The sequence below is a fragment of the Canis lupus genome, chromosome 26, assembly GCF_011100685.1.
Source record: "Canis lupus familiaris isolate Mischka breed German Shepherd chromosome 26, alternate assembly UU_Cfam_GSD_1.0, whole genome shotgun sequence".
Lineage (NCBI taxonomy): Eukaryota > Metazoa > Chordata > Mammalia > Carnivora > Canidae > Canis > Canis lupus.
This window is the reverse complement of record NC_049247.1, coordinates 19,531,063-19,557,141: the sequence shown is the minus strand read 5'-3', so window position 1 is coordinate 19,557,141 and position 26,079 is coordinate 19,531,063. Positions and strand designations below refer to the sequence as shown.

The window sequence follows — 26,079 nt, the reverse complement described above, 5'->3', positions numbered from 1 at the left end:
CATCTCCATTCAGCCTACCCACAGAGCCGCCCGGGCAGAAACTTCTGTCAATGCTGGTGAGGCACCTGAGGCCCAGGGAGGCAAAGTGACTGTCTCGCACACAGCTGGTGAGCGGCAGAGTGGAGACTGGACGCAGTACCCGAAAAGCCTTCGCTGACCCTTTGTGTCGTGACCTTTATTGACATCATCCCACGGTTTTGCTTCTACAATGTCCCTGTCCAGGCCGGACCCTCTACTTTCTTTTTCCAGATGAGATAGATGAGGCTCGGGCCCTCAGGGGAAGGGTTTGCCCTTCACCACTCAGTCTAAGGGACAGAGGTGGGTTACTCCCATATGCAACCAAAGTTGCAGTCCCTACAGAGGATGCTCTCTTTGATGGAAAAGAGAGGCAAAAATAAGAATGTGTGTTCCTATTTGCTTGTATTTCCAGAAAGAAACTCTATGAATTTGGACCAGAAAAGAAGCTAAGTACCAGTGGGATAGGAGGATGCTGAGGATATGCAAGAGAGGCATAGGGGGATTTATACTCAGATTTCTTCCCCATCTTCAAGGTTCCCATTTACCACAGAGTAGCTACTGGAAAGCCTGTGTATCTAGCCAGACCTGGGTTCAAACACTAGGTTGCCATGTGGTGCTGTGTGACCTGAGACAAGTTATTTAACTTCTCTGGGCTTGGGAGTTTTTCCATCTGTACAAAAAGATCACATCTGCAGCAGACATTGTGGGCGCCCTGCCCCATGCTCAAGTACATGCCAGTGGCAATGGTGTCCTGCTGTGTGAGGAGTCCTCTCCACCACCGAGCATGGCACCAGCCAGGATGGAAGAGTCTGAATGTTGACAGCCTCAGAAGTAGCCTCAGGCGACGGCAGAAGGGAACTGGAAAATAAATACTCCAGGTTCCTTGCCCATTGGACAGGACAAGTCAGGGGTGATCTATGCTACCTCCAGAGGACTCCAGCGAGAATGAGCCCCAAATGCCCAGAGGGGCACCTTCATCACCAGCCTCTCATTCCCTGCATCACTTCTCCACTGGGGACCCCGCCAGGGAGCACCTCCTAAAACAACCACTTGCAGGGCACCTGGGTGGCTCAGTCAGTGAAGCGTCCAACTCTTGATTTTTGGCTCAGGTCACGATCTCAGGATCGTGAGATGGAGCCCCACGTTGGGCTCTGTGCTCGGTGGGGAGTCTGCTTCTCCCTCTGCTTCTCCCCCTACTCGTGCCCTCTCACACGTGCTGTTTCTTGCTCTCAAAAAAAATAATAAATAAATGGAATCTTAAAAAATAAAAATAAAACAACCACTTGCAAGGGTCTGCTTCTATGGCAACCCAAACTACCAACAATCCCACAAAAGAGGGCTCGTCATGAGACTCACAGAAGATGGCTCATTCACTCATTCAACAAGTATTCCTTGCAGGTTCACAAAATGTCACACATTATGCTGAATATTAGGGACACGATAATGAACCTGATACAATACACAGGAACAGGCAGTGGGTGCTCCATACATGTATGATTATCATCACTCTAGGCCAGAGCTTTCAAACTGGTGGCCCCTGGACATCAAAAAGCAGCTGGAAGTGAGCAGCAGCTACCCTTCCCCCCTCCCACAGGAAATGGGCTATTTGCCCCAATCCCCCCCCTCCCCACTCCCTAGAGTCCCACACTCGGTCTGACTCCATTTATTTACATACCCACCCGGCCCCCAGGGTATGGGAGGTTGAGAGCCCTGGCCTATATCTTAATCAACGTTTTACAAAACTGACGCAGCCTTCCTACTCACCTTTAAACTGTCTCGAGTCCCCGACTCCCACCGGCAGGGCCCCATTCTGGTCTCCTTGGCCTCAGAACTGTCTCCGGAGAGGCTGGACCTCCCTTTGGGCTGCTCTTGCCTCCTCTCTCTGGCTTCCTGCATGACACACAGGCCCTCCCGGATTTTGGCAGAGGGGCCTTTCTCCGAATAGGCCCTCTTGACATCCAGCAGTGGCCTGCCGCAGTCATACGGGTGATCACCCCACTGGACGGCACTGCCCTCCTCTCCCCTCCCGACGGATTTCCTTGGGGTCCCTTTCTTCTGGTCAGTGGGAGAGGATCTGGCCAAAACGCAGGCCCCACCACCCAGATCTTCCCAGGGAGTGGGCTTGGACTCGGCTGGGTAGTTCTGATAGTTTGCACTCTGATGTTTACTAACAAAGTCCTTTCTGTCATCCTCGGGGATTCCCGAAACTTTTCTCCTGGGACCAGAAGAGGCCCCTGGATATTTTTCAGAAGGAGCCGAGAGGGGCAGAGCCCACAGAGGAGGGCTGAATCTGGTGTTCGCGGCTGCCCCTGGGGTCTCTGCCGGCTGCTTGCCTGAGCCGAGAGAAAGAACTGTGGTTTGCTTCAGCAAAACTGGCTTGTGTCCGGACACCCTCGGCTTCGGACCTCTCCTTCCAGCTCCTCCTTCTCGGCTCTAGCCTGCCTTGCTGGCCTGGCCTCTCCTGAGTTGAGCCGCTGGGCGCTGCAGGTGTACCCTCCACCTGCTCCTGAACCTCCTGCTTCTTGTACTCCGCCATCAGGGCGTCGATGTCCAGCACGCTGGATCTGTAGCCATCTTTGACTTTACCTGGGACCTTCACGCTGATCACTTCGGTGTCCCTTCTGATGAGGAGATCGCTGGCTTCTGGGTGACTTCTGGAAGCCGGGGGTGTTTTGGGGGCATTGCCCGGGGATGTCCTGCTCCCACTCTGAAAACCGGAGCCATCTTCTGGTCCCCAATGGACCCATAAAGCATCAGCACCCATGATTCTTTCACTAGAAGCATCCAGAACCCTGTCCCCAAGAGGCGATGGGCGGTCTGTTGGCTTCAGAGGTTTTGAATAGCTTGTGCCGTCCCGCTCTGTGCCCTTAGACCAGTTGTTACTCCCCTTGGCCTCCAGTGGCTCTTCGTGGTTAAGAGAAACCAAGGCAGATGTTCGAGAATGAGGAGAAGGAGGTGGGACTATTTTTCTAGAATGTTCTGTCAAGTTTTCAGGCCCTGACTTAACAACACTCTTTGCTTTTTGAGTATCAGGAATCTGATATGTCACCGCAAAAAATGTCGCCCTGGGTTCCAAAGAGGACCCTTGCTTCACTGCTGGCCGAGTCTGGTCCTGTGAAGCACCAGGGCTCACCTCCTGCGTCTCCACCCTACTGTGGGATGGCTCAGGTTTTCTTAAGGCACTGGTGGTGGGGCTCAAAGGTTCAGTTTGTCTCTGCTCCACCTTCCAAGAGTTTTCTGGGCCCAGGAAGCTGAATTCATCAAACTTCACGTCATGGGGCAACGTCCTCCGCCGCCACCTCTCGAATCTCTGGTCCACAGGGCCCGCCTTCCGCATCTTGGCCTCAGGCTCCAGCGCCTGGGCCGGTGGTGGTTTGCCCTCACTGGCAGCCACAACTAGGGGCCCCTTCTGCACCCGCACTTCTGCACGCGGCTGTGCTCGGAAGTCAGAGGGCTCATCCAGAGGGCACCCCCGGTGGGGAGCCCTTCCTCCTGCAAAGCTGTAGCCTCCTGACCAGGTTCTGGCCATACCAGGCCCCACATGCGGGGCCTCCCGGACAGCAGCCTGAATGGCCCTCCCCGAGGTGACTTCGGGACCGCAGGGCCTGGCTGAGCGCTCGCTGTTGCCCTCAGAGTTCAAATCTGAGCCTTTCTCTTCACTGGCCACCAAGGTGGCTTTGTGCCAGTTCATGGTCACCCCACCTGCCCACTTGGGTGACAGGCTATTGCTCCCAAACGTGTCCTTTGGCTCTCGGGAGTCAGGCTTTGGCCCACTCGCTTCATGAAACCCTCGGGCTTCCCAAATCAAACTGACCCTTTGGACAGACCCAACCTGACCTTCCAGCCTGCACTCTGGGTCAGCAGGGGTGACCTCATGGGACTGCTGCCTCCCCTTCGGTGAGAGGTGAGACCTGCTGCTTCGCAGGGTCATGGCTTTTTCCTCTAACGCCGTGGAGACGGCCTCACTGTGCGCCCGGTTGCCCACGGTGTGCATGATGTCATACTTGGGCTCGACCTTCTGGGATAGGGGAGAATTTTTACTGTGTTTTTCATCCAAAGAGTACTCTTCTGAGAGGGGCACGTGATACTGTTTGGGTTCACCATTTGAAAGGGCGGTCCATCCCCATTTCTCTGTACTGGGATTCTCAACCCATCTGGAGTTCTGTTTTGTGAGGTTCGTCTTTTCTGGCAGGTCCCTCCCCAGCCAAGAGCCTCTCTCAGGCCTGGGTTTGAGCTCTGAGACACGGGCATCCGCCACATCTCTGGGGGGTGTGGCCGAGGGACGAAGTCCTGACTGGTTAGCCACTGTGTGTCTCTCCACATGATGCTCAAACACAGTAGCCCACACGGTCTGGAAGCTTCCATCATCTTCTGGAGTGCTGTCAGAAGGGTTCAGAGCTCCCACCGAGCTTTCCCCTCGATAGTTGACAGGGACTTGGTTAGAACCGTCTTTCCGCTCTGTCTGCCTAGACTTCTCCCGGAGCGTCCCAGGCTTCCAGGGGCTTCTTGGAACGGATGTTCCATCCACACCATGCCCTTCCTTTTGCTGGAAAAAAAAAAAAGAAACAATCCAATTTACGTTAAGGGATTTGAAAGAGAAAGGAAGAGGTGAGCTGATCAAAACAGCTGATTTTAAAATCAAACCATAAGATACCATAAAATTCTAAAGACTGAACACACCCAGTGTGGGTGAGGATGTGAGAAAATGAACACTCTTGGGTACTGTTGGCAAGGACATAAATGGGTACAACTTTTGAACAGTTCAGCATTCATGTCATGATCTTAAAATACTCATTTTCCTTTTAATCTGGCCAATTTCCTCCCAAGATTCTTTTTTGCTTCAGATGCCCAAGTCTGGATAAACTAGAGTGCTAGGGGAGCACTGCAAAGAGAGAAAGCAAACCGACACAGAAATAACCTAAATGCCCATTTGTGGGGCACAGGCCAAATGAGCTCTGACATAATTCAGACAATGGAATGCCACAGGGCACCTGCATCCACAGAAGCGGAGAGGGTCCTCATGTCACCTCTAACAACACATAAAATACTGTAGTGTGGGCGAGAGAAAAGCAGACTGTGGAACAGTGTATTTATAAAACAATACCATTTCTCAACAACTGTGTGTGTATGTGTATATACATGTAGATACACAGTGGAGAAAAGATACAAATCAAACTGTCAGGAAGGGAGTGAGGGGAGGAGGAAGGAATGAGGAGAACATCGCTTTCCCTCTTACACACTCAGTTCTGTTCGGTTTTATAGTATTACTTAGTCATTTCTTAATCTATAAAGATGTCTACTTAATCTAGAAAGAAGTCTCCTTCAACAAGTTAAGGAAACCATCATCTAACCCACCAATCCCATTCCTGGGTAGATACCCAAAAGAAGTGAAAAGAGGGGTTCACACAAAAAATTGTGCACCTATGTCTTTTTTTGTGTGTGTGTGCACCTATGTCTACAGCAGTACACTTCACAATCTTCAAAAGCTAGAAATCACCCAAATGCCTACCTGCAGAAGAACAGATAAACAAATCATGGCCTATCTATACAATGGGATCGTATTCAACCATAAAAAGGAACAAAATACCGATTCATGCTCCAACATAGATGAACCTTGAAAGCAATATTCTGCTAATTGAAAGAAGCCAGACATAAAAGGATACATGTTTTGTAATTCCACTTATATGGAACTCAGAACAGGCAGGTCTATGGGGATAGAAAGTAGATTCGTGGTTGTCAGAGGCCACAGGTGGAAGACGGGAAGTGAATGACTAGCTAAGATTTCCATTTGGAGTGATAAAAAATTCTGGTGGCAGCTGGATAGCTCAGTCAGAAGAGCATGTGGCTCTTAACCTCAAGGTCATGAGTTTAAGCCCCACACTGGGTGTAGAGATTACTTACATTTTAAAAAATAAATAAAAATAAATAAATTCTGGAACGAGATGGTGGTGGTGGTTGTATAATGCTGAGAATACACTTAATGTCACTGAATTATTCACTTTAGAATTGTTAGGATGTGGTGCTTGGGTGGCTCAATCTGTTGAGTGTCCAAATCTTGATTTCAGCTCAGATCATGACCTCAGGGTCCTGGGATGGAGCCCCCTGTGTGTCTCTTGGGCTCCCCACTCAGCAGGGAATCTGCTTGTCTGCCTCTCCCTCTGCCCCTCCTCACCCCCACTCATGATCTCTATCTCTCACAAAAAAATGAATAAATCTTAAATAAAAATAAAATAAAATAATTAGGATACACACAGAGCTACAGTTTGCCAATCTCTACTGCAGATGATGGAATGCCATTAAAGAATTCAAAAGCTATTTTCATTTAAAGTGTTGACTCACATTTTATTACATAAAATTTGCATACATAATGTATGAATCCATTCTCTTCTCTTTTTTTTTTTAAGATTTTATTTATTTATTCATGAGAGACACACAGAGAGAGGCAGAAACATAGGCAAGGGGAGAATTAGGCTCCCTGCAAGGAGTCTGATGCAGAACTCGATCCCAGGACCCTGGGATCATGCCCTGAGCCAAAGGCAGACACTCAACCACTGAGCCACTCAGGTGCTCCTGAATCCATTCTTTCTAAACAAGACAAAGCTCAAAGTCCTTTTGAGACTTCAAATATTCTACTACCAGTGCCCTTCCTGGATAACAGCTGTTATCAATGGGGAGGAGTGTATCTTTGAAGAATGTTCTGGAACTTTCTCCTAGTATTGTGTGTGTATATTTTCATATATGTGTGTATGTGTGTATATATACATTTTTAAATTTTATTTATTTATTTATTTGAGAGAGAGAGAGAGCAAGTGTGAGCTGGGGGAGGGACTGAGGGAGAAGCATACTCCCTGCTGAGCAGGGAGTCTGATGTGGGACTCCATCCCAGGACCCTGAGATCATGACCTGAGCTGAAGGCAGATGCTTAACCAAGAGAGCCACTCAGGCACCCTGAGAAAGATTGTTTTTAAATTTAAAAATATATTCACTGTTCTCAAAAACAAATTAAAATTGTATATTTCGTGTTATGTGTCTTTTACTACAATAAAAAGAATTACCAAAAGAAAAATCTATTTACAGAGATCAAATCTCTGTAATCTCAAATAATAAATAAAGCAAGGAAGGGTTCCTTTATTAACTTTCATTTCTTAAAAGTTTTCCAAACATATACAAAAGTAGAGAGAAAATAATAAATTCACCTCAACCCATCCCCTAGATTCAATGACAACCAGCACTTTGTCCCACTTGCTTCACATGGTCCTTTCGGTTCTTGTTACCACTACACCATTTTAATGCGAATATAAGAGGCTTTTACTTCAATGGGACCCTCTCTCCACCATTTTCAAAGAAGTGTTTCAGAACATCCAAGGACAAAAAGCAGGGAAAACCCCACCTCAGGAGTGGTGGGCACTGCCCCTCGGATCCAGCTCACAGTGTACAAGTGGGCTTGCCAACAAGCTCTGGTGTTTAAAAGTCTGCATACGTGTCTTAAAAAGTGAAACCTCCACCTACCATACCATCCAGCCATTCCTAGGCATTTACCCAAGAGAAAAGAAAATAGATGTCCCTACAAAGCCTTGCCCACAAATGTTCAGAGCTCTTTTACATGCAAAGGCCCCCCAAAACAGGAAACAACCCAAACATCCATTAACAGGCCAAATGGATAAACAGATCATGTCTGCCCACACAATGGAATGCAACCCAGCTACAGAAAGGAATAAACTATTGATACACACATGGACACGATATGACACATCTCAAAATAATTATTCTGGGTGAAAGAAGACAGATCAAAAAAAAAAAAAAAGCACTGGTTGCATTTATAGAAAAATCTAGAAAAAAACCTACAAAATGCAAACTCGTCTAGAATAACAGAAAGCAGATCAGTGGCTGTTTGGGGGTAGGAGGAGGGGACAAGGGTGGCTACAAAAAAAGAAACTTGCACGTGCCGGAGATGTTCAGTATCGTGATGGTGATATAGTTTCAAAACTCATATATATGCTGTTTAAAAAAAAAGAATTAAAACTCTGCACGAAGCATCAACCACAAATGGGTCAGACCTAGTGGTTATTTTATGAGCTTTTCCTTGTTAAATGGATTAAGTAAAAATACTTTCAAGCAATTTAGTTGCTGGTATTTTTCCCTCATTCTGCTACTGCTAGGTGATGAGCTAAGGTAGGGAAGGGAACAAGGACCCTGATAAGGGAAACACAGGGAGTTACTATTATCAGTTTTAAACCTAAATTTTAATTTCTTAATAAAGCAGGTGTTCGTACCTACGAAAGCCAGGTCCCTCTTCCTCTATGCACAGGAAAAAATAAATACAACCTGGCAATGACATTTGTAAATAATACTTAACACTAAGGAGAGCAGAATCACAAACCCAAAAGGGACTTGAAAAGTGCTTCATGAGAGGCTTCTAATTCTTTTCTGGGTCTTGTAGATTAGACAACAGCTCTTTTTCTAGTCACTAAAGCTACCCACTGGAAAACAAGATGTGCCACACACAGGACTCTTTCCTTACCTTTTCCCCAGGTTCCTTAGGAAGTTCACCACTCAACTCAGAACACTTCTCGTATCTGACATCATTGCTCGATGCTGGACTTGAAAACCTGGTACAGAGATCCACGTTACTTGTATGGGACCAGAATCTGTGACTCCCTCCAGCCCACACCCTGCAACTAGCTCAGGAACCAGGAGTGAGGTCAGCATTAAAATCAACAAAGGAACATTGCCTGGTTTGCTTTGAGAAAAGATGTGTCCTCTCCAGTTGCCAAACCAAGAAGGGCCCAGAGGGGACAGCTTACCTTAAACACAGCATCATTGGATGGCAGGAGCCCCAGGCTTGGGTGAAGAGACCTGAGTGCTAGTCCCAGCTCTAACTGCCTCCCCACTTCAGGAGCTTGGGTCATGCTTGTGACCTCACCTGAGCCTCTGTCTCTTCATCTATAAAACGGGGATAATTAACACCTCCCCATCATCTTTTGTAGGGCAGATAAGAGGCTACCCAAGGCCCTAATAGCTATGTGAGGGCGTTCAGGGAAGAGTAAAGATGGCCCAGGAGGGATAATTAATGGTTGTTGTTAGCAACCCCAGGCACAACAACCACCCCACCACAGACCTGCCATGGGACTCGGGGGCGGTGGGCTGTCATGGAATGTGTGGGGGCACAGGCCTGTTTCTGCTTCTCTGGGTAACCTTGGCCAAATCATTGCCCTTCTCTGGGCCTCAGTTTCTTCACTTGCCAAGGGGAAGAGAAAGAAAGGGTGTTCTGGTGCTAGAATGTTCCCATCTCTGAAGGGCTCCCTGGAATGGATCCCTAAAGATGAATTTGGGGCTGGGGGCTACAGAGACAAGGGAGGGGAGAGAAATAAACCACTTAACCATGTCCCACTCTACAATCCTCCAGAGTCTGCCTCCTAGGAGGCATGAGGCCTTGGAGGAGTTATTTCCAAACTCAAGCCTCAGTTTCCCCATCTGTCAAATGAGAATAACCCAAGGCACTAGGAGGACACAGGATAAGGTGTGTGAGGTCCCTGGCATGGGACACCTCTTTCTCTGTTACCTTAACTTGGGCCTGGCTGCACATGAGAATCACCTGGGAAGCTTTTATAAAAGACCAAGATATGAGCCCCCTCCCCAGACTAAGTCCGAATCTTGGGGCAGGGGGACAGGGGGTGGGGTGGGGGTATGCCCTAGGCCTCGGCATTTTTTTCCAGATGATCCTAAATACTCAGAGGCACTGGTCTCACCCTGGCCAGCTGGCTGTCCTGGTTCCCAAGGGCAGTCTGCCCAGAGGTGGCCCCTGGGAGCTCCGACCTGACAAGAGTATGTCAGTGGCACGCATGTCATTAACAAGCTGGTGGACACACCCAGTGGCATCTCCCTGTTGTAGCTGGGAAGCCAGGAAAACAAAGGAGCAAAGAGATGTCAGAGGCCAGCCGAGCTTAGAAAACCATCCACTAGCAGGATTCATAATATCATTTGGAGCTACAACGTTGTGACGGCTTCCTTTGGGCAGAGTGAGTCACAGCATTATCTATGAGTCTGCCTTAATCCTTCCAGGAAGGTTTCCGTTTTAAAGACAAAGAAACCAAGGCTCAAAAGGGGGAAGGGTCTTGCTCAAGCTATCTTGACCCATTGGATTTTATTTTGGGGGGCCAGGCATGGAGGCTTAGGCCAGACAGTCACGTCCTCAGGCTTCTGGAAAGGCAAGGTTAGCCAGAGACCCAGGCTGTGCTGGAATTCCACGGGGCTCCAGACTTCCTGGCAGTATTTCACCTCAACTATCCGCATCTGTGAAATGGGCACAATACCTCCCACTGCAAAGCGCAAAGGAAAAGGAACCGCTGGCAGGAGCTGGACCCAGAGGGGAGCTGCGTTACGTCTCCACAGCCCAGCTCCTATCCTGAGAAGCTAAGGCCACCTCCTCTCAGGGGCTGGGGGTACATCGAGGTGCAGGGGGATGTAGGTTGTAAGGTGCCTAGTGCAGAGCCTGGAGCCCGGCTCCCTTTCCCGAGGGGCCTCTGGTAAGCGGTGTGAGGCAGCTCAAGGCTGAGCGAAGCCCGTGGCACGTTCCCACTTACAGTTTGGTCAGATCCGCCGACAGCGGCCGTGCCTGGAAGGTCTTCCTCCTGGGCTCTGGCTTGGCCTCTGAGCTCTCGGCGGCCCAGCCTTTGATCCGCTCCTGGACGCTCACACCCACTTTCTCAGGCTCCAGGGCGGCTGGCGGAGGCCCGGGGGCGGCCAGTGCGGGCCCAGATTCTGCTGTCGAGGTCAAGGTGCTCTCCTCCACAAACAGGCTGACGCGCCCCTTGACGCTGCTCCGGGGGGCCCGTGCTCCCTCCAGCCGGCTGTCCCCATCAGCTGCTCTGCTCTTGACCTCAGCCAAGTCCTGCTCTCTCCCGGGTCTGGGTGAGGGGGACGGGGGCGCCCTCTCGGGCTCCCTGAGCGGCTTAGCTTGCTCTTCCCCGGGCTGCTGCTCATCCGTGGGGGTGCCCCTGGCCGAGCCCCCCGCAGTTCTGGGGCTGCCTGTCTCCGCCTGCCTAAAAAGCACCTTCTCCCTCTGTTCTCGGGTCTTCCTGGCTACTTCCAGGGAGTCCGAGTCTGGGTCATGAAGGCGAGGGTGTTCTTTGACCAAACACTCGGCATCCACTTTGGGCTCCGGGTCGGACCTCTCAGGGCCCCGCCACTGGACAGGGGAACCTGCGGTGGCCTCGTCCGCCACCCTCTTCAGCAAGGCCTCTTTGCTCTCAAACCGGGCTGTGAGGTCCATGGACAGGGGCCTGGGCCTCCTCACCCATGTCTTCTCAGGCGGGGTCGGGGGCGCTTTGCCCCCAGTGGCCGCCCCGCCGGGGCCCGGCTTCTGAGGCTGAATGGACTCGATGAAGACGGCCGACACGGGCCTTCTCCTCAGGCGAGGCCTGGGCTCCAGAGCGGGGTCCCCCGTGTCCTCCACGCTGCTGGCCTTCGACAGAGTCTCACTTGGGCCTGCCTCCCCCTGGGGGGCAGCTGACCTGGTGTCCTGCGACAGGGAGGCCGGCCGGGGAAGGGTCCCAGGCTTTCGGGCAGGCAGGGCAGGCTTGGCGGCCACCTCGGGCCGGGACCCCGACGTGGGCTCCTGAGACACACCCGTGGTGGCCTCCCGAGCCCCCTCACCGACCCCCTTCCCCAGAGCGGGGCCGGCTTTGCTGGTTTCAAAGACAATCATGGTGTTGGGTCGGGGCCGCAGGAAGGTGGTCTTGTGAAACAGGGACGAGCTTCTCCTCAGGCCCTCCCCGTTCCCTGCCTCCTGCCCCACCAGGCCGGGCATCTTGTCCCCCAGGTCCTTTCCCACCAGGTCCTGGGAGCGCCCACAGGGAGGTGCCGGGCTGGCCGGGCCGGGCCCCGAGGACGGGACAGGGGCTTTCACGTCCAGGGCCTTCTCCCTGCAGAAGGGCTTGGGGGCAAGTCTGGGCAGCGGGAGCAAGCGGGTCGGGCTCCTCAGGGGGCTTTTTCCTTCCAAGAGCAACGCTGAGGGCGCCCCAGGGGCGTCGCTGGCCTGCGCGAAGTAGGTCCTCTTCAGGGTCTCCTCCTTGGCGATCTCGCCGAGGCCCGGCACTCCTGTCAGGGAAGTTATGGAACCCACCTCGACCCGCGTCGCCATGGCTACGGTCCTGGATCCATGGGGATTAAGAACATCTGAGCTAGAGAAGCAACCACTGAAAGGGAAAAGCAAAGGACAGGAAAAAAAATAAGTAAATTTAAATCTCAGTCAACGTCTGAGTCCAAGCAGAGCGGTTAAGGGGGGGGAATGGGCCCAGGAGGCCAGAGCTCTCCACCAACCTCACCAGGCAAGCCTGGACCAGCCTCTCCACCTCTCAGAGCCCTGGGCAAAGGGAGTGGACTGGATGGGCCACCTCTGAGGATGGGCCACCTCTGAAGGCCCAATGGTGGGGAAAGGTGCGACACTGTCTAGGACTGGCCCCACTCAGCTGATCTCAAGGTCAGCTCTCAGGGTAAAAAGGGATTATTATCTCTGCTGCATAGAGAAGAAAACCAGCTCAGAGGGGCCAAGGAGCTGGCCTGATGTCACTTAGAGAGCAAGAGGCAATATCGGCATTTGAACCAGGTCGGACTCCAAACATCCACCTGATACTCCCAGCAAAAGCCCCGCTGAGGGCATCCTCACGTCCCCTCACCCGTTTTCCCCAAGTAATTCCCCATTTTGGGGCCTGCCCACATCAGGCATCCCCGCTGACCCTCCTCACAGCCCTGTGCCGAGCACCAAGCACAGAGAGGGTAGAGGACCAGCCCCAGTTTATGCAGCAGCGGAAAGGAGTCCCTAAGTCCTTAGGGAGTCCTTAAGGTCACAGAGTTGGTCAGTAGCTCCTGAGGCCAAAGCTCAGCCCCCAACGCCAAGAGATTGTCCCTTATCTCCACCTTCCCACCCCTACCTCCTGCTGGCTGCCTTCAGAGCCTCCATGAGAAGAGTAGCGGCTAATGGGGGGGGGCTCACCACGGGTGAGGCCTCAAGGTAAGCCAGGCGCTTCGTGTCTTATAAATCACATCCTCTTTATAACCCTACGAGGTGGGTGCGATGATCATCAGACCGCCGTTTTGCAGCGGCTCTGGCGCAAGCCCCTTGGGCATCCAGCTACAAGCTCTGTTCTCTCCAGCCAGGAGCCCTCCTCTCATATTAATCCCTGCACAACCCTGAGACGCAGGGGCTTATCGCGATCACCATCACTGTGAGGATGAAGAGTCAGGGCCCAGAGAGGTCACCTGACTTGCCTGCATCACACAGCTCAGACTCAACCTCATGTCCTCACCCCATGCAACGCGGCCTTCTTAAACATTCTATCTTTTTTCGTTTCTGGTCTTAGAAAGGGCCAGACAAGTCACTGTTCTGGATCAGCCCCCACCACCCTGCCCCCACCTTCATGCCTGTGTTCTCTGCGGGCCCCCATCTAGATGGACATGAAGTAGAAGGTATTTTAGTTAAACGCGAGTCTCCTGCTTCCCTTCCTGGGGCCCCACTCTGCTGCCCCCGGCTCTGACTCACTCGGCAGCCTGCAGGAAAGAAAGGCAGACAGATTTTGATATTTTCTCTTCCTTACATGCTCGATGGTGCTAACAGATTTCTTCTCCCCAAACTGGAGAACGCTGTCTAGACAGGGTTAGAGGCAGCGAAGAGGGCTAGATACGGAGCATCGGAGAATCGGACGATGGCAGGGTTGGAAGGCAGATCGAGTCCTGCCCCAAATCAGGACCGTTCACCTTTAGAAGCCAGTCCCCGTGGCCCCCTGGAAACACTGCTTTGGGACACACACATAGCCCGGACACGAGACCCAGAGCAATAAGAGGATCCGAAACACGGAGAGGAAATCCCTTGGCAGAGCCCACTGGCACCCTCCTCCTCCTGGACACTCCGGCCCCACTTACCCGAGCTGGCAGGCCCTGGCTGGGGACGTGTGCCTGCCTGAGAGAGTCAGCGGTGTCACGTCCCATCGCGAACGGGGCTGGCGCACACTGCTGTGGTGGCAGGAGCGGGTGGGGGGTGGGGGCTCGTCCCCCACCACACCCCCAGGCTGAGCCTCAGCAGGTCTCAAGAGACACAGGACCACAGCCTAAGCTCTAGAGTTCCGGAAGTGTGTGCACAGACGGCACAAAAGCTCCAACTGCATCCGCTGGCATCATCTCCAGCTTGTAAAACGCACACTCCTCTCGGCTTCTCAATATCGTAGCATAAAGAGGGCTGAGTCCACGGTGGGTGCTCAATAGAAATCTCCCCCGTTCCTCTGCAACATGTTCACTGAGCACCTACCATGTGTGCAAAGATGAGCAATAAAAGTCCCCTGCGTTCAGGGAACTCACAGTCTTGTGTAAGAAACACACATGCACACACACACACACACACACACACAGCAGCAATTACAACTCTAGGTAATAAATACCATGGTATATAAAGGGGGATGTGGGAGCACAGGATTAGTATTAGCTGCTTAGAATTGGGAATGGTGATCCCGGAAGACTCCCCAGGCTGAGAGGCGACACGAGAGAATGCAAGTTGTTGGCTAATTTGGGAGCTGTTTCTCCTGGCTCAGAAGTATTTGAACATTCCATCTGCTCCAGGTCCTGAAACACCACCTCAGGGCCTTTGCACAAGCTGTGCCTGCTGGCTGGAATACCCTTCTCATTCACACAGACACCGGCCCAGCCCTCAGAACAGAGCTCAGGCATCTCTGCAATCCTCCCCACCCCCAACCACTACACACACACAACCTGGTACAATCTTCCTCTTACATGTCCATGGAGCACCAGACATCCTTGGCAGGACTCGTCATAGCTCCATAGTTGTATTTAATGCTGCCTGAACTTTCACTTTATACTCGTCTCTCCCTTTCAACGGCAAGCCCCCAGAAGGCATCCAGAGTCCCCAGAAGCTAGCACAGCGGCCTGACATATAATAGCACCGAATACATACTTGTTGAGTACATAAATAACAGTTGAATGAATAAATAGATGAATGAAGAGGTATTCTTCTGCTCCCCACTCTTCTTGGATTTTTTTTTTAAGATTTTACTTATTTATTCATGAAAGGCATAGAGGCAGAGACATAGAGGGAGAAGCAGGCTCCCTGCAGGAAGCCCGATGTGGGATTCGATCCCAGGACCCTGGGATCATGCCCTGAGCTGAAGGCAGACGCTCAACCACTGAGCCACCCGGTAGTCCCCCTTCAAGGATTCTGAACAAGGACAGGTACCACCAGTTTCATGATGCTAAGCAATCTAGGACACAGGAAGAGTTACTCCGGTTCTGGCAAGCTGGGTAGTGGCCAACGGTCAATTGCTACTAGATGACAAAACCCTGTGAAGAGCTAAGCTGGAAGCTCAACCTGCTGACCTCCCCAAGAGCACCCCAAGCCCCCAGTTTTGCTGGACCATAGGGAGGAGCTCTACTGCTCAACAGGCCTGCTGTCAGCCACCTGCTGTGACCACATTATCCCTTCACTGTCCTGCCGCCAGCTCATCTGCCCAAGTGTGGCTGGGATGCTTCCCTGCACAGCTTGTCCTGGGGAAGGAAGTCACCCACAGCAACCGCTGGCAAATTAGGATCAACGGTACATGCGTGTCTCCCTACTCTGGGATCCTTGAACCCACTCAGCTCAGGGGCCATCCCACAGGGCAGTAAAGGGGGAAAGAAGAGTCTTGGTCCATACCCCTCGTAACCAAACAATGTCTCTGTTATCTGTAATCTGCTTCACATCTTGGGCTTCCTCTTGAGTTTCCGTTTCAAATGCCTGGCAAATGCCTGGTATATAAATATGGCTGTACCAACGCATCCGCGAATTAATTAATACATCAGTGAACAAAGGGGGGAAAAGAGACACGTTTTTTGGTTTTGTTTTGGTTTTGTTTTGTTTTGTTTTGTTTTTGAATCACCACAATAAACAGCTAAGGAACATTTTAAAGTCTCTCCCAAACCTAGAAACACAGGACTCTCAGGGTTTCGCTGAACCTGTCATAAAAAACACAAGGAAACTGATTGAAATGTACGCTTTAAAACCTTACTTTAAATGCATCACATATGTCATGCTTAATTTAAGACATGTCGGTCTCTTCCAAAACACTCCAGAAGCTCGCTCCACACAGGGGCCAGCTGCTATGTCTTGTGTGGCCTCGCTCACTCTTTGTAAATGCATTAGCACTATCGGCCAAAGCCAAGAAAACAAGAGCTCCCGAAGAAAGAGGGGGCGAGGAGTGCGAGCCACCTCTCGGGTTGTATCTATATGAGCCATCACAGAGCGCGGCATCAGGGACAGACGGGGAGCCTGTGGCCACAGTGGGCCAGAGGGCAGAGGATGCCAGTCTGACCTGGAGCAGTGAGGGCATCAGCAGGAACATGCCACCGAACCTTCCAGGTCTACAGGTTAGCTTTCCCAGAGTGGCTTTTGCAATGTCTGAAATGCCCATTTCCTGAATCTTTTTTTAAGATTTTATTTATTTATTCATGAGAGACACAAAGAGAGGGGCAGAGACACAGGCAGAGGGAGAAGCAGGCTCCCTGCGGGGTGGTGCCCGAGGTGGGACTCGATTCCAGGACCCCGGGATCAGGACCTGAGCCAAAGGCAGATGCTCAGCCACTGAGCCACCCGGGCATCCCTGCAGTTTTCTGCAAAGAAACCCATTTTCCCAGGAACTGAAGCACCAGGCCCCACAATTGTGGACATTCGGCGGGAGTCAATGCAGAGCATCCATTTGTCCATGCGCCGTCCTACTGACTGTCCTGCAAACCAGGTTCTGTGCTTGGTGCTGGGGGTGTAGCCATGTGGCTCACAGCCTCCTCCTCCTCCCGACCGAACCACATAGGGAGAAGGCAAGAGAAGCACCTCCATTCAGAACCAAACAGTTTGGCAGCTTTTCTCTCAGATTCAGAGGCGCTGATTCGTTCTAACAGCTGCTGCAGATCTTTCGTAATTACACCCTTAAATCCGATCTGGGAGCTCACCAGTCATTCACTCAGCCATCTCTGGGTGCCGTTTCCCGGGAATGCCACCATCTGCTGAGGGGTGTGAGCCAGTCCTCACGCCTTCCAGTGTCTTCCGGAATGTGACCTGGCCTCCCAAATCTGCAAATCCACCCTGCGTGGCGCCCTGCGGGAGGTGCCAAGTGCAGGCCCGCGTCCCTCCCAGGAGGGCAGGGCTGCAGTAAACGTCCACCCACGGGCCCCAGAAGGAAGGGGCCCGATGGCTGATGGCACTGGAGTACACACATCCTCTCCTCTCCGTCCCCATGGCAACGGCCCTAGCTCATTCGTTCGTTCATTTGTCCGTTCGTTCATTCATTCCAATACACAATTATTGAGCACCTACCACGTACCAGGCTCTGGGCCGGGCGCTAGGGACACAGCAGTGAACACAACACATGGAAAACCCTGTGCCCACGGAGCCGGCAGTCAAGAAGATAGGAATAAACAACATAAATAAACAAGATACACAGAAAGTTGGACAAGCGACCCTAAAAAGGAGAGTGGCCCGGGAAAACTTCATGAAGAAGGGACACTGAAAACCCACCTCCTCGCCGACATTCCTGTCTGCTGGAGCCTCCTCCAATCTACTCTCGCAGCACTAGAGTGAGGCTATGACTCGCAAGCACCATCGCGCCACCCCTCCTTGTTCAGAGCAAAGCATGTCAAACTCCATCCCTAAGACCTGGCAGGATCCGGATCCCCTTCATACCCCACCCCCCACCCGGGCCCTGTCTATCTGTCTGTCTCTAGCACGCACTCACGTACTTACTTTAGCACAATGAACCCCCCAGACAGGTCACAAGACACCCTATGCTCTTCCGTGCCTCCACGCCTCTACACTGCCGTTTCCTACCGCTTACTAATCCCTAGGCATCCCTCAGTCCTGAGCTCCAAAATGCCACCTCCTCCAGGAAGCCTGCCCTGCTGCCCTAGGGCGGGTTCAAGTGCCCCCTTTGTGCTGTGCTATCTAAGTCTCTGTTTCTCCCTAGCCTGGTGTTGATCACATACGTGGTGACTGTTTCCTCTGCTAGATGGGGTGATTCTGGGTCCTGGGTCCAGTTCACAACTGTAGCCCCAGGATCTGACGTCAGAAGGGACATAAAGCCAGTGTGTAGAAAAGTATTCGAAGGGAGGGGATCCCTGGGTGGCTCGGCAGTTTAGTGCCTGCCTTTGGCCCAGGGTGCGATCCTGGAGTCCCGGGATCGAGTCCCATGTCGGGCTCCCGGCATAAGTAAATCTTTAAAAAAAAAAAAAAAAGTATTTGAAGGGAAAGCATCCCTGAGAGAAGGAAATAGAGCATCCCATTAGCCATGGCTCTGGGGAAACAGATACACTCATCTGCTCCCAAGGCCAGTGTCCGTTATAAAAGCAAATCGGCAATATTCACTCTCAATCACTATTTTTTGAGACTCCCTCAAGAGTCAGGCACCACACTATGTGACTCTGTGCACCTTCTGCCTTCTCCCATCTAATATTCACAACTCTGTACTTCTCAAATTATTACCACCGCTCTAGAGATGAGGAAAACACAGTTTTGAAAATGAGCCGGCTCACATGGCAAGGAGGGGCTGAGCTAGGGTTGAAATCTTCTGACTATAAACCAAGTGTATTTCTCCAATATATTCACCCCCAGGCATGCATTTATTTCTTTTTTTTTAAGATTTTATTTATTTATGAGAGACACAGAAAGAGAGGCAGAGACATAGGCAGAGGGAGAAGCAAGATCCCTGCAGGGAGCCTGAGCAGGACTCGATCTCAGGACCCCAGGATCATGACCTGAGCCAAAGGCAGACGCTCAACCACTGAGCCACTCAGGCGTCCCACATGCATTTATTTTTGATTCAGTAACCCTGTTTCTTTTTTTGCCCAAAGATTTTATTTATTTACTTACTTACTTACTTATTTGGGGGAGGGGGGTAGTGGTGGAGGGAGAGGGACAAGCAGACTCTATGCTGAGTGTGAAGCCCAATGCAGGGCTGGGTCCCACAACCCTGAGAGGATGACCTGACCTGAGATTTCAGGTTGTATGTACAAACGAGTCACCCAGGCACTCCTGGTAACCCCGCTTCCAAAATCTTATCCTACGGGGAAAAAAATCTAAGGGAAGAGAGAGCCACCTACACAAACATGTCCTTTACAGTGTTTATGTACACAGGCACAGCAATAACCACCCCTGGATTCAGGGTGGTATGCTATTTGAAACGTCACAAAAATTGCAACATGAGCAGGCAAGACCAGACCTCCCAGTGTCCAGCCAGCACAGAACATTACGAGTGGCACAAAAATCCTGTCCCACTGCAGAAGCAGGTCCTGCTATGACCCCAGCTTATGGATGAGGAAGACTAAGCCAGAGCAGAGTGACCTGACCATGGGCAACTGGAGTTATGCTGACGCCACCCTTCTCCCTGTCAGATTTCTTCCAAAGTCCACATGGGCTAACTAGAATAACTGCTTTTTTTTTTTTAAGGAAGACTTCAGGTGTGCTTTTTTTTTTTTTTTTAAGATTTTATTTATTTATGAGAAGGAGGGGCAGGGTGAGGAGCAGAGGGAGAGGGATAAGCAGACTCTGCATTAAGCACCAAGCCTGATGCAGGGCTGGATCCCAGAACCCTGAGATCATGACCTGAGCCAAAACCAAAATGTAGGGCACTTAACCGAGAGACACCCAGATGCCCTGAGAATAAGTGCTTTTCACGATGTTCAGATGTAAAGGATACTTCACAACCATTAGGATGGCTATCATAAAAAACCAAAAAACCAAAACAAAAACAGAACAGAAGCAGTGTTGGCAAGGATGTGGAAAAACTGGAACCTGTGTGCACCACTGTGGGAATATAAAATGGTGCAGAGGCTGTGGAAAACAGGAGGGCAGATCCTCAAAAACTGAACACAGAATTACCACATGGCCCTGCCATCCCACCCCTGAGAGTAGAGACCAGAACAGATACTTGCACACCAGTGTTCAAAGCAACACTATTCACAACAGCCAGAAGGTAGAAACAACCCAAATGTCTACAGATAGATGAATAAACAAAAGGTGGTATCTCCACACCACGGAATATTATTCGACTTTAAAATGGAAAGATATTCTGATGTGTGTTATAACACAGATGAGCCTTGAGGACATTATGAGAAGTGCAATAAGCCAGTCACAAAAGCACAAATAGTCAAATTCATGGGGATGAAAGTAGAATGGTGGGGGCCAGGTGTTGGGGTAGAAGGGAACAGGGAGTCAGTGTTTAACGGGGATGGAGTTTCAGTATGAGTTGATGAGAAAGTTCTAGAGATGAATGGTAATGCTGGTTGCACAACAGTGTGTATGTACTTAATGCCACTGAACTGTACACTTAAAAACAGTTAAGAGAAGTCTGTGCTGTATGTATTTTACCACTTTTTTTTTTAAAGCAAGAAACTAAACACAAACGTAAAGTAAACCTACTGCTCAAGCTCTAACTACCATGTGATGTGATGCAGTTCACGTAGACCTGTGTCCTTTAGGCAAATCTCTGTTAAAGGTCCACACTGGGCCATGCCCCCTCACGCTGGGAATGCAGTGGGAAGGAAGGAGACCCCACTCCTGATCACAGTGGGTCACAGACACAGTCTAGTGGAGGAAGGGGGAAAAGAAAGACCATAAAAATTTGTAGGGGGCCCTGACAGGCAGCAGAAAGTGAGGCTGTAGAAGCCCAAGGAAGTAGTCAGGGACGTCTTCCTGGAAGAGGTAACATCTCAATGAACCTGGTAGGAGTCAGCCAAGCAGAGAAAGAGGGCAGTGCCAGCCTACGAGACAGTATATGCACAGGCCCAAAGCTACTGGGAAACAGTCATACAGTGTGAGCCTATTCGTTGGCCATCCTTGGGGCAATGTGGGGCTATCTTGGTGGAAAATCTGGGAGGCACAACTTTCTAAAACTCATGCATTTTGTTAACCCAAGTCAGAAATCACATCAGAGAGTACAAAACACTGGTTCAGGAGTCAGAACAGGATGGTTTTCCACACAGTCTGGCTGACCTGGTGCAGATCCCTTGCACTCTTAAAGCACCCAGGTTTGGAGATAAATTATTCCATCATCCTACTTTTTTGTTGTTAATTGTGGTGGAAATTGCATGACATAAAATTCATCATTTCACCCATTTCAAAGCAGACAACACAGTGGCACCTGGCAAATTCACAACATGGTGCCACCATCACCTGTCAAGCCCCAGAATGTTTTTGTCACCCCCAAAGGAATCCCGAAAGCCGTCACTCCCCACCCCCAGCCTCTGGCAACCACTACACTCTCACTTTCTGCCTCCATGGATTTGCCATTTCTGGGTATTTCATAAAAATGGAAATCACACAGCACGCCCCTCGCCCTAGATTTGGTCTCAGTTCCTCCACTCTCTTGCTATGAGAGCTTGGGCAAGTCCCTGCCTCCCTCTGAGCCTCAGTTTCCATGAAACAAGATGTTGAACAAGAGGTCACTAAATTCTCTGGGATTTTTTTTTTAAGATTTTATTTCTTTATTCATGAGAGAGAGAGAGAGAGAGATGCAGAGACACAAGCAAAGGGAGAAGCAGGTTCCATGCAGGGAGCCCGATGTGGGACTCAATCCCAGGACTCCAGGATCACACCCTGGGCCGAAGGCAGGCGCCAAACCGCTGAGCCACCCAGGGAACCCCCTCTCCGAGATTTTAAACATTCTGGCATTCTGACTTGGCTCAACCCCAGACTCTTCGGGGCTGCATTATCCACTTTTCTCTGTGCTTGGTGCATCGTCTGCCATGGAGCCAGCTCTCTGGATCCTGAGATGTGTGTTCTAAACCTCCTGGGCCCCCATGATTCCTTATAAAAAAGCAGCACTCCTTAAAGGGTTGTTGAAGGACTAAATAAAATTCTTTTCTGTTTTTAAGTTTTTTGGTTTTTTTTTTTTTAAAGATTTTATCCATCAATCATGAGAGACACAGAGAGGCAGAGACAACAGGCAGAGGGAGAAGCAGGCTCCATGCAGGGAGCCCGATGTGGGACTCGATCCCGGGACCCCGGGATCATGCCCTGAGCCAAATGCTCAACGGCTGACCCACCCAGGTGTCCCCTAAATAAAATTCTTACTTCCCCTACGGAGGAAAGTAGTGAGAGCGAAGTTTCCTCCAAAGTGTGAACTATCTCTTTAAGAACGGCCTTAATTAGCATGGGCTTGACCTCCGAGTCAAGTTCAAGTTCCAGTGGATTCCCTTTCAGCACACCCGCCATTCCAGACTCTGGAATCCAGAGGAAGAGTTGAGGAGGCTTTTCCCAAACTTGCCCTGGAGCACCAGATACAGGAAAGCGTGACCCAAACTGCTTCAGCCCAACACCCCCTGGCCAGATGCAAGTGCTGATCTGGAGAAAGAATGGTTCACCTTATCTTTACGCCTTTATTTAAACATCCGCCTTTTCAATCCTCATTAGCCTGTTCCTTCCTACTATTTGTGCTATTTCTGGACTGGCTGAAGCCATTAATCAAGCTGCCTTTTTTTGTTTGTTTTTCTCTAAATCAGGGATGGGCAAACTGCAGTCTGCAGGCCACATCCGGCCCACCACCTGTTTTTGTAAATAAAGCTTTATTGTAACACAGCCACACCCATTTATTTGTATTTATGTACAGCTTCTCCCAAGGTATATGAACACAGAGCTGAGGGGTGGCCACAGAGGCCATATGGCCCAGAAAGCCTAAAATATTTACTCTGTGGTCCTTTACAGAAAGAGTTTGGTAGAACCCTGCCCTAGATCGTGGAGAATTCAGTCCCCTGAGACTGGACTCCCTCAAGGAAGTGACATCCCCTCTTCAAAACAGTCAAAACGTCTACACCATTCTGTCTGAGACTTGCCCAGCCACTAGATCTCTTCAGGTGCTCCACATGATAATTATAGAAAACTTCACAAATACAGGTGAGCAAAAATGTTTTTAATAATCCTAAATCCGACCCCCCAGCAGCATTCCAATGTACACCAACCTGGGCATTTCCAGTGTAGATGGGAACTTTCTGTCAAAACTAAAATGGAATCAGACCTGCCATTTAGGAACTTGCTTTTTTTTTTAATTTCAAAACCTATCATAAACATCCTTCACGTCTATAACTGTACAATCTACACAGCCCTTGCCAATGGTTCTGGAGCATTCCATTTTGTGGGTATCTCATCGTCAGATAATCCATCCCCCACTACAGGATGTGTAGGATATTGCCAGTCGTTGACCATTAAAAACCAAACACTGCAATGAACACCCACATGCACTTATTTTCCCAAGATAAATTTTGCCTGGAAGTGGGCTGACTGGTTCAAAAGATGTAGACCTTTTTTTAGAGCTTTTGATATATGCAGTATGGACTTCCACACCTAAGGGAAACACATCCCCTGCTGACTTAATTCAAAGCTTAGGAGGTCAGGGTTCTCAACCTCTCCCCGGAGGCAAGCCCAATAAAGATGTCTAATGAGCAATAAACCAGGGCCCCTGGCTGGCCATGCCCTCACTCGTAGCTTTCCTGGCTCTTGTTTATGGCCAGATTATCACAGACCTGACTATAAGGTTTGCAAGGACAATTAGAACAACTCACATAGAGAGGTGAGTCTGGGCCCAGCCTGGAGGCCTATCCAGCCCGGCAGTAGAAAAGGGAGCAGGAAGGAAGACCCAACCCTGGAACGGATGTTCACAGCAGAGGAAACTCAATCCCGAAGCTCGATTCAACACAACACACAGCATGATGCCGGCTAGATTCACAAAGATGTGCACACAACATGCTCTCTCTTTAGGGAGGCTGAGAAGTGCATATTGCATTTCAGAAAGAAAAAAAAAGATTCCTCCAAGTACAAACAGATTTCTGGAAGAATTAGCTTATTTTGGCCCAAGAGCTGCCTTATGTGCAAAGCTCAAACCCTAGGAAGGTGTGATCATGTCTCTCCTCAGCTCTAAAATAAATGGCTCTCACCATCCATTGCTTTGGGCAAGGTATTCCAGGGCCTGCCAAAAATAACTAACTTCGTCTATACTACAGGCCCTGTCTCCACTCCCAGATTCCCATTGGGGTTCCATGACTTGAGTGTCTTTTCCACTTATTCCTTCTCCGTGGACAGCTTTTTACACACAGCACAAGTTCTGTTTGCCCAACTCCCACCCATCTTTTTAGAGCATTGTCAGGGACACCTCTTCCAAGAAACCCATGCTAATTTCCCAGGCCAAAGTCACTTCCAACCATCCTTGGCAACGTACCTGGTCCTAATGCCCTGTATCAGAATTAAAGCTGAGGTTCTTCTTCTTTTAAGATTTAGAACCCCCACCCTAGCTCACCCAGGGCATACAGCCCTCTATTCTGAGTTCTCCTTCCCCAAACCTAGTTGACGCCCAGCACAGGCACAGGGAGGGCAAAATGGGACAGTGCTAGGTTCCCTAGAGGTGGGAGGCAGTCCAGGTGGGACACAAGTTGGTCGTAGGTTAACACTTAGGATGCTCTGATGGCCAGGTACAGCATGAAGCCACTGCGAATGACACCGTGCACAAGGCGTGTCCTTCTGATTCTCCTGGTGTCGTCCCGCGAAGCCCCAGAGACTGTCTCTGCCTAGTGCTACCGTGACTTAAACACTTAATGTTTCCATTATGTGGTAATACCTCAATTTAATAAAAACAACCCCAAGCTCACACCATATCTAGCTGCAGCATATTTTAAAATATTATTTTAGTTTCGTTGTATTTAATTTTACTGTTATTTTCTATTTAAGACAAGTGACACTAGCTTACTATTTACAAGAGATTTTCACAAAAGTTCTTTAAAAAATTTATTTGACTTTAGGAAAAGCAAAAAGTTGACCAATAGAAGAATAAAATAAAATAATAAAAAGTCCATGCAGGGGTTGTGTGGATATGGTAAAAGGCCATGAGGCTAGAAATCACCAGTAATATCAAAGAATATAGAATCGAAGTCAAAACATAAAGATGCAAGCTCTCAGGGAGCTTTCTTTCTTAAGGCTAACAAGCCAGAGACTGCTTTCTGGGCCTTCACAGCTAGAAGCATGGTCATGTGATCCAGCTCTGACCAAAAAGACATAAGAGGAAACAGCTAGATTCGCAGTGAAGCATTTGCTTTGCTAATAAAAACAGGTGAGGGATCCCTGGGTGGCGCAGCGGTTTAGCGCCTGCCTTTGGCCCAGGGCACGATCCTGGAGACCCGGGATTGAATCCCACGTCAGGCTCCCGGTGCATGGAGCCTGCTCCTCCCTCTGCCTGTGTCTCTGCCTCTCTCTCTCTCTCTCTCTCTGTGACTATCATAAATAAATAAAAAATTTTTAAAAAATTAAAAAAAAAAAAACAGGTGGATGCGGCTTACAGTGCTCCCTCCCTTCTTCCTACCTGGAACAGAGATGTGATACCTGGAGCCAAGGCAACCATGTTGAGACCAAAGATCACAAGCACTATTTTAAGGACAGTGGCATGAAAAAGACCTTAACACTGCTGAGCCACTGCATTAACTCTGAACCACTCCCCTCCGGATTTTTGTTGTTGTTGTTGTTATGTAAAGAATAATAATGTACCTATTGAAGCCAAGTCTCTACTGCAGGAATTTGAGAGACAGTGATTCCAGGGAGTCTACCCTTACCTACTCTCAAACTGTATCTGGTTTCACAGCTGGGGAGAGGAGAAAGAAGGACAACTGGCTAAGCAGATGTCATTCGCGAGGCCAGCCTAGCATCTGGCATGCGCCTGTCACCTACACAAGCCTTATTAACAACAGAGGAAGTGCCAAAAACAATGTAAACACCAGAGAGTATCCCCCAAAACCAGGGTACAAGAAAAGCCTGAAAGGACTGTCAGGACCAAAGCTGGGTCCTCAGGGATGTCATCAGTCTCAAGTCTGTCTCTCTGGCTGCTACGTGGCACCCACCCCACCCCACACCCGCCAGCCATTCTGTCTGCGTCACGTGCATGCCGTCCACACCAATAAACCTGCAGTGATACCTGACATGGCCTCTCCCGGTTTTCCCAGGAGGATAACTGTGCCTCCCATACCCTTCAGGCAACCAACCGACTCTGAGTCCTCCTG

General features: G+C 50.1%; 1 protein-coding gene across 1 annotated transcript in view; it reads right to left on the bottom strand.

Moving 5' to 3' along the window:
• The window catches only part of KIAA1671 (uncharacterized protein KIAA1671 homolog), a 201,934-nt gene that overhangs the window by 131,418 nt on the left and 44,437 nt on the right, over positions 1–26,079 (bottom strand). The window contains 4 exon segments of the mRNA XM_038575480.1: positions 1,783–2,367; positions 2,369–4,564; positions 8,540–8,627; positions 10,602–12,215. Of these exon segments, the coding sequence (XP_038431408.1) occupies positions 1,783–2,367; positions 2,369–4,564; positions 8,540–8,627; positions 10,602–12,160 (4,428 nt within the window). The 5' untranslated portion in view covers positions 12,161–12,215.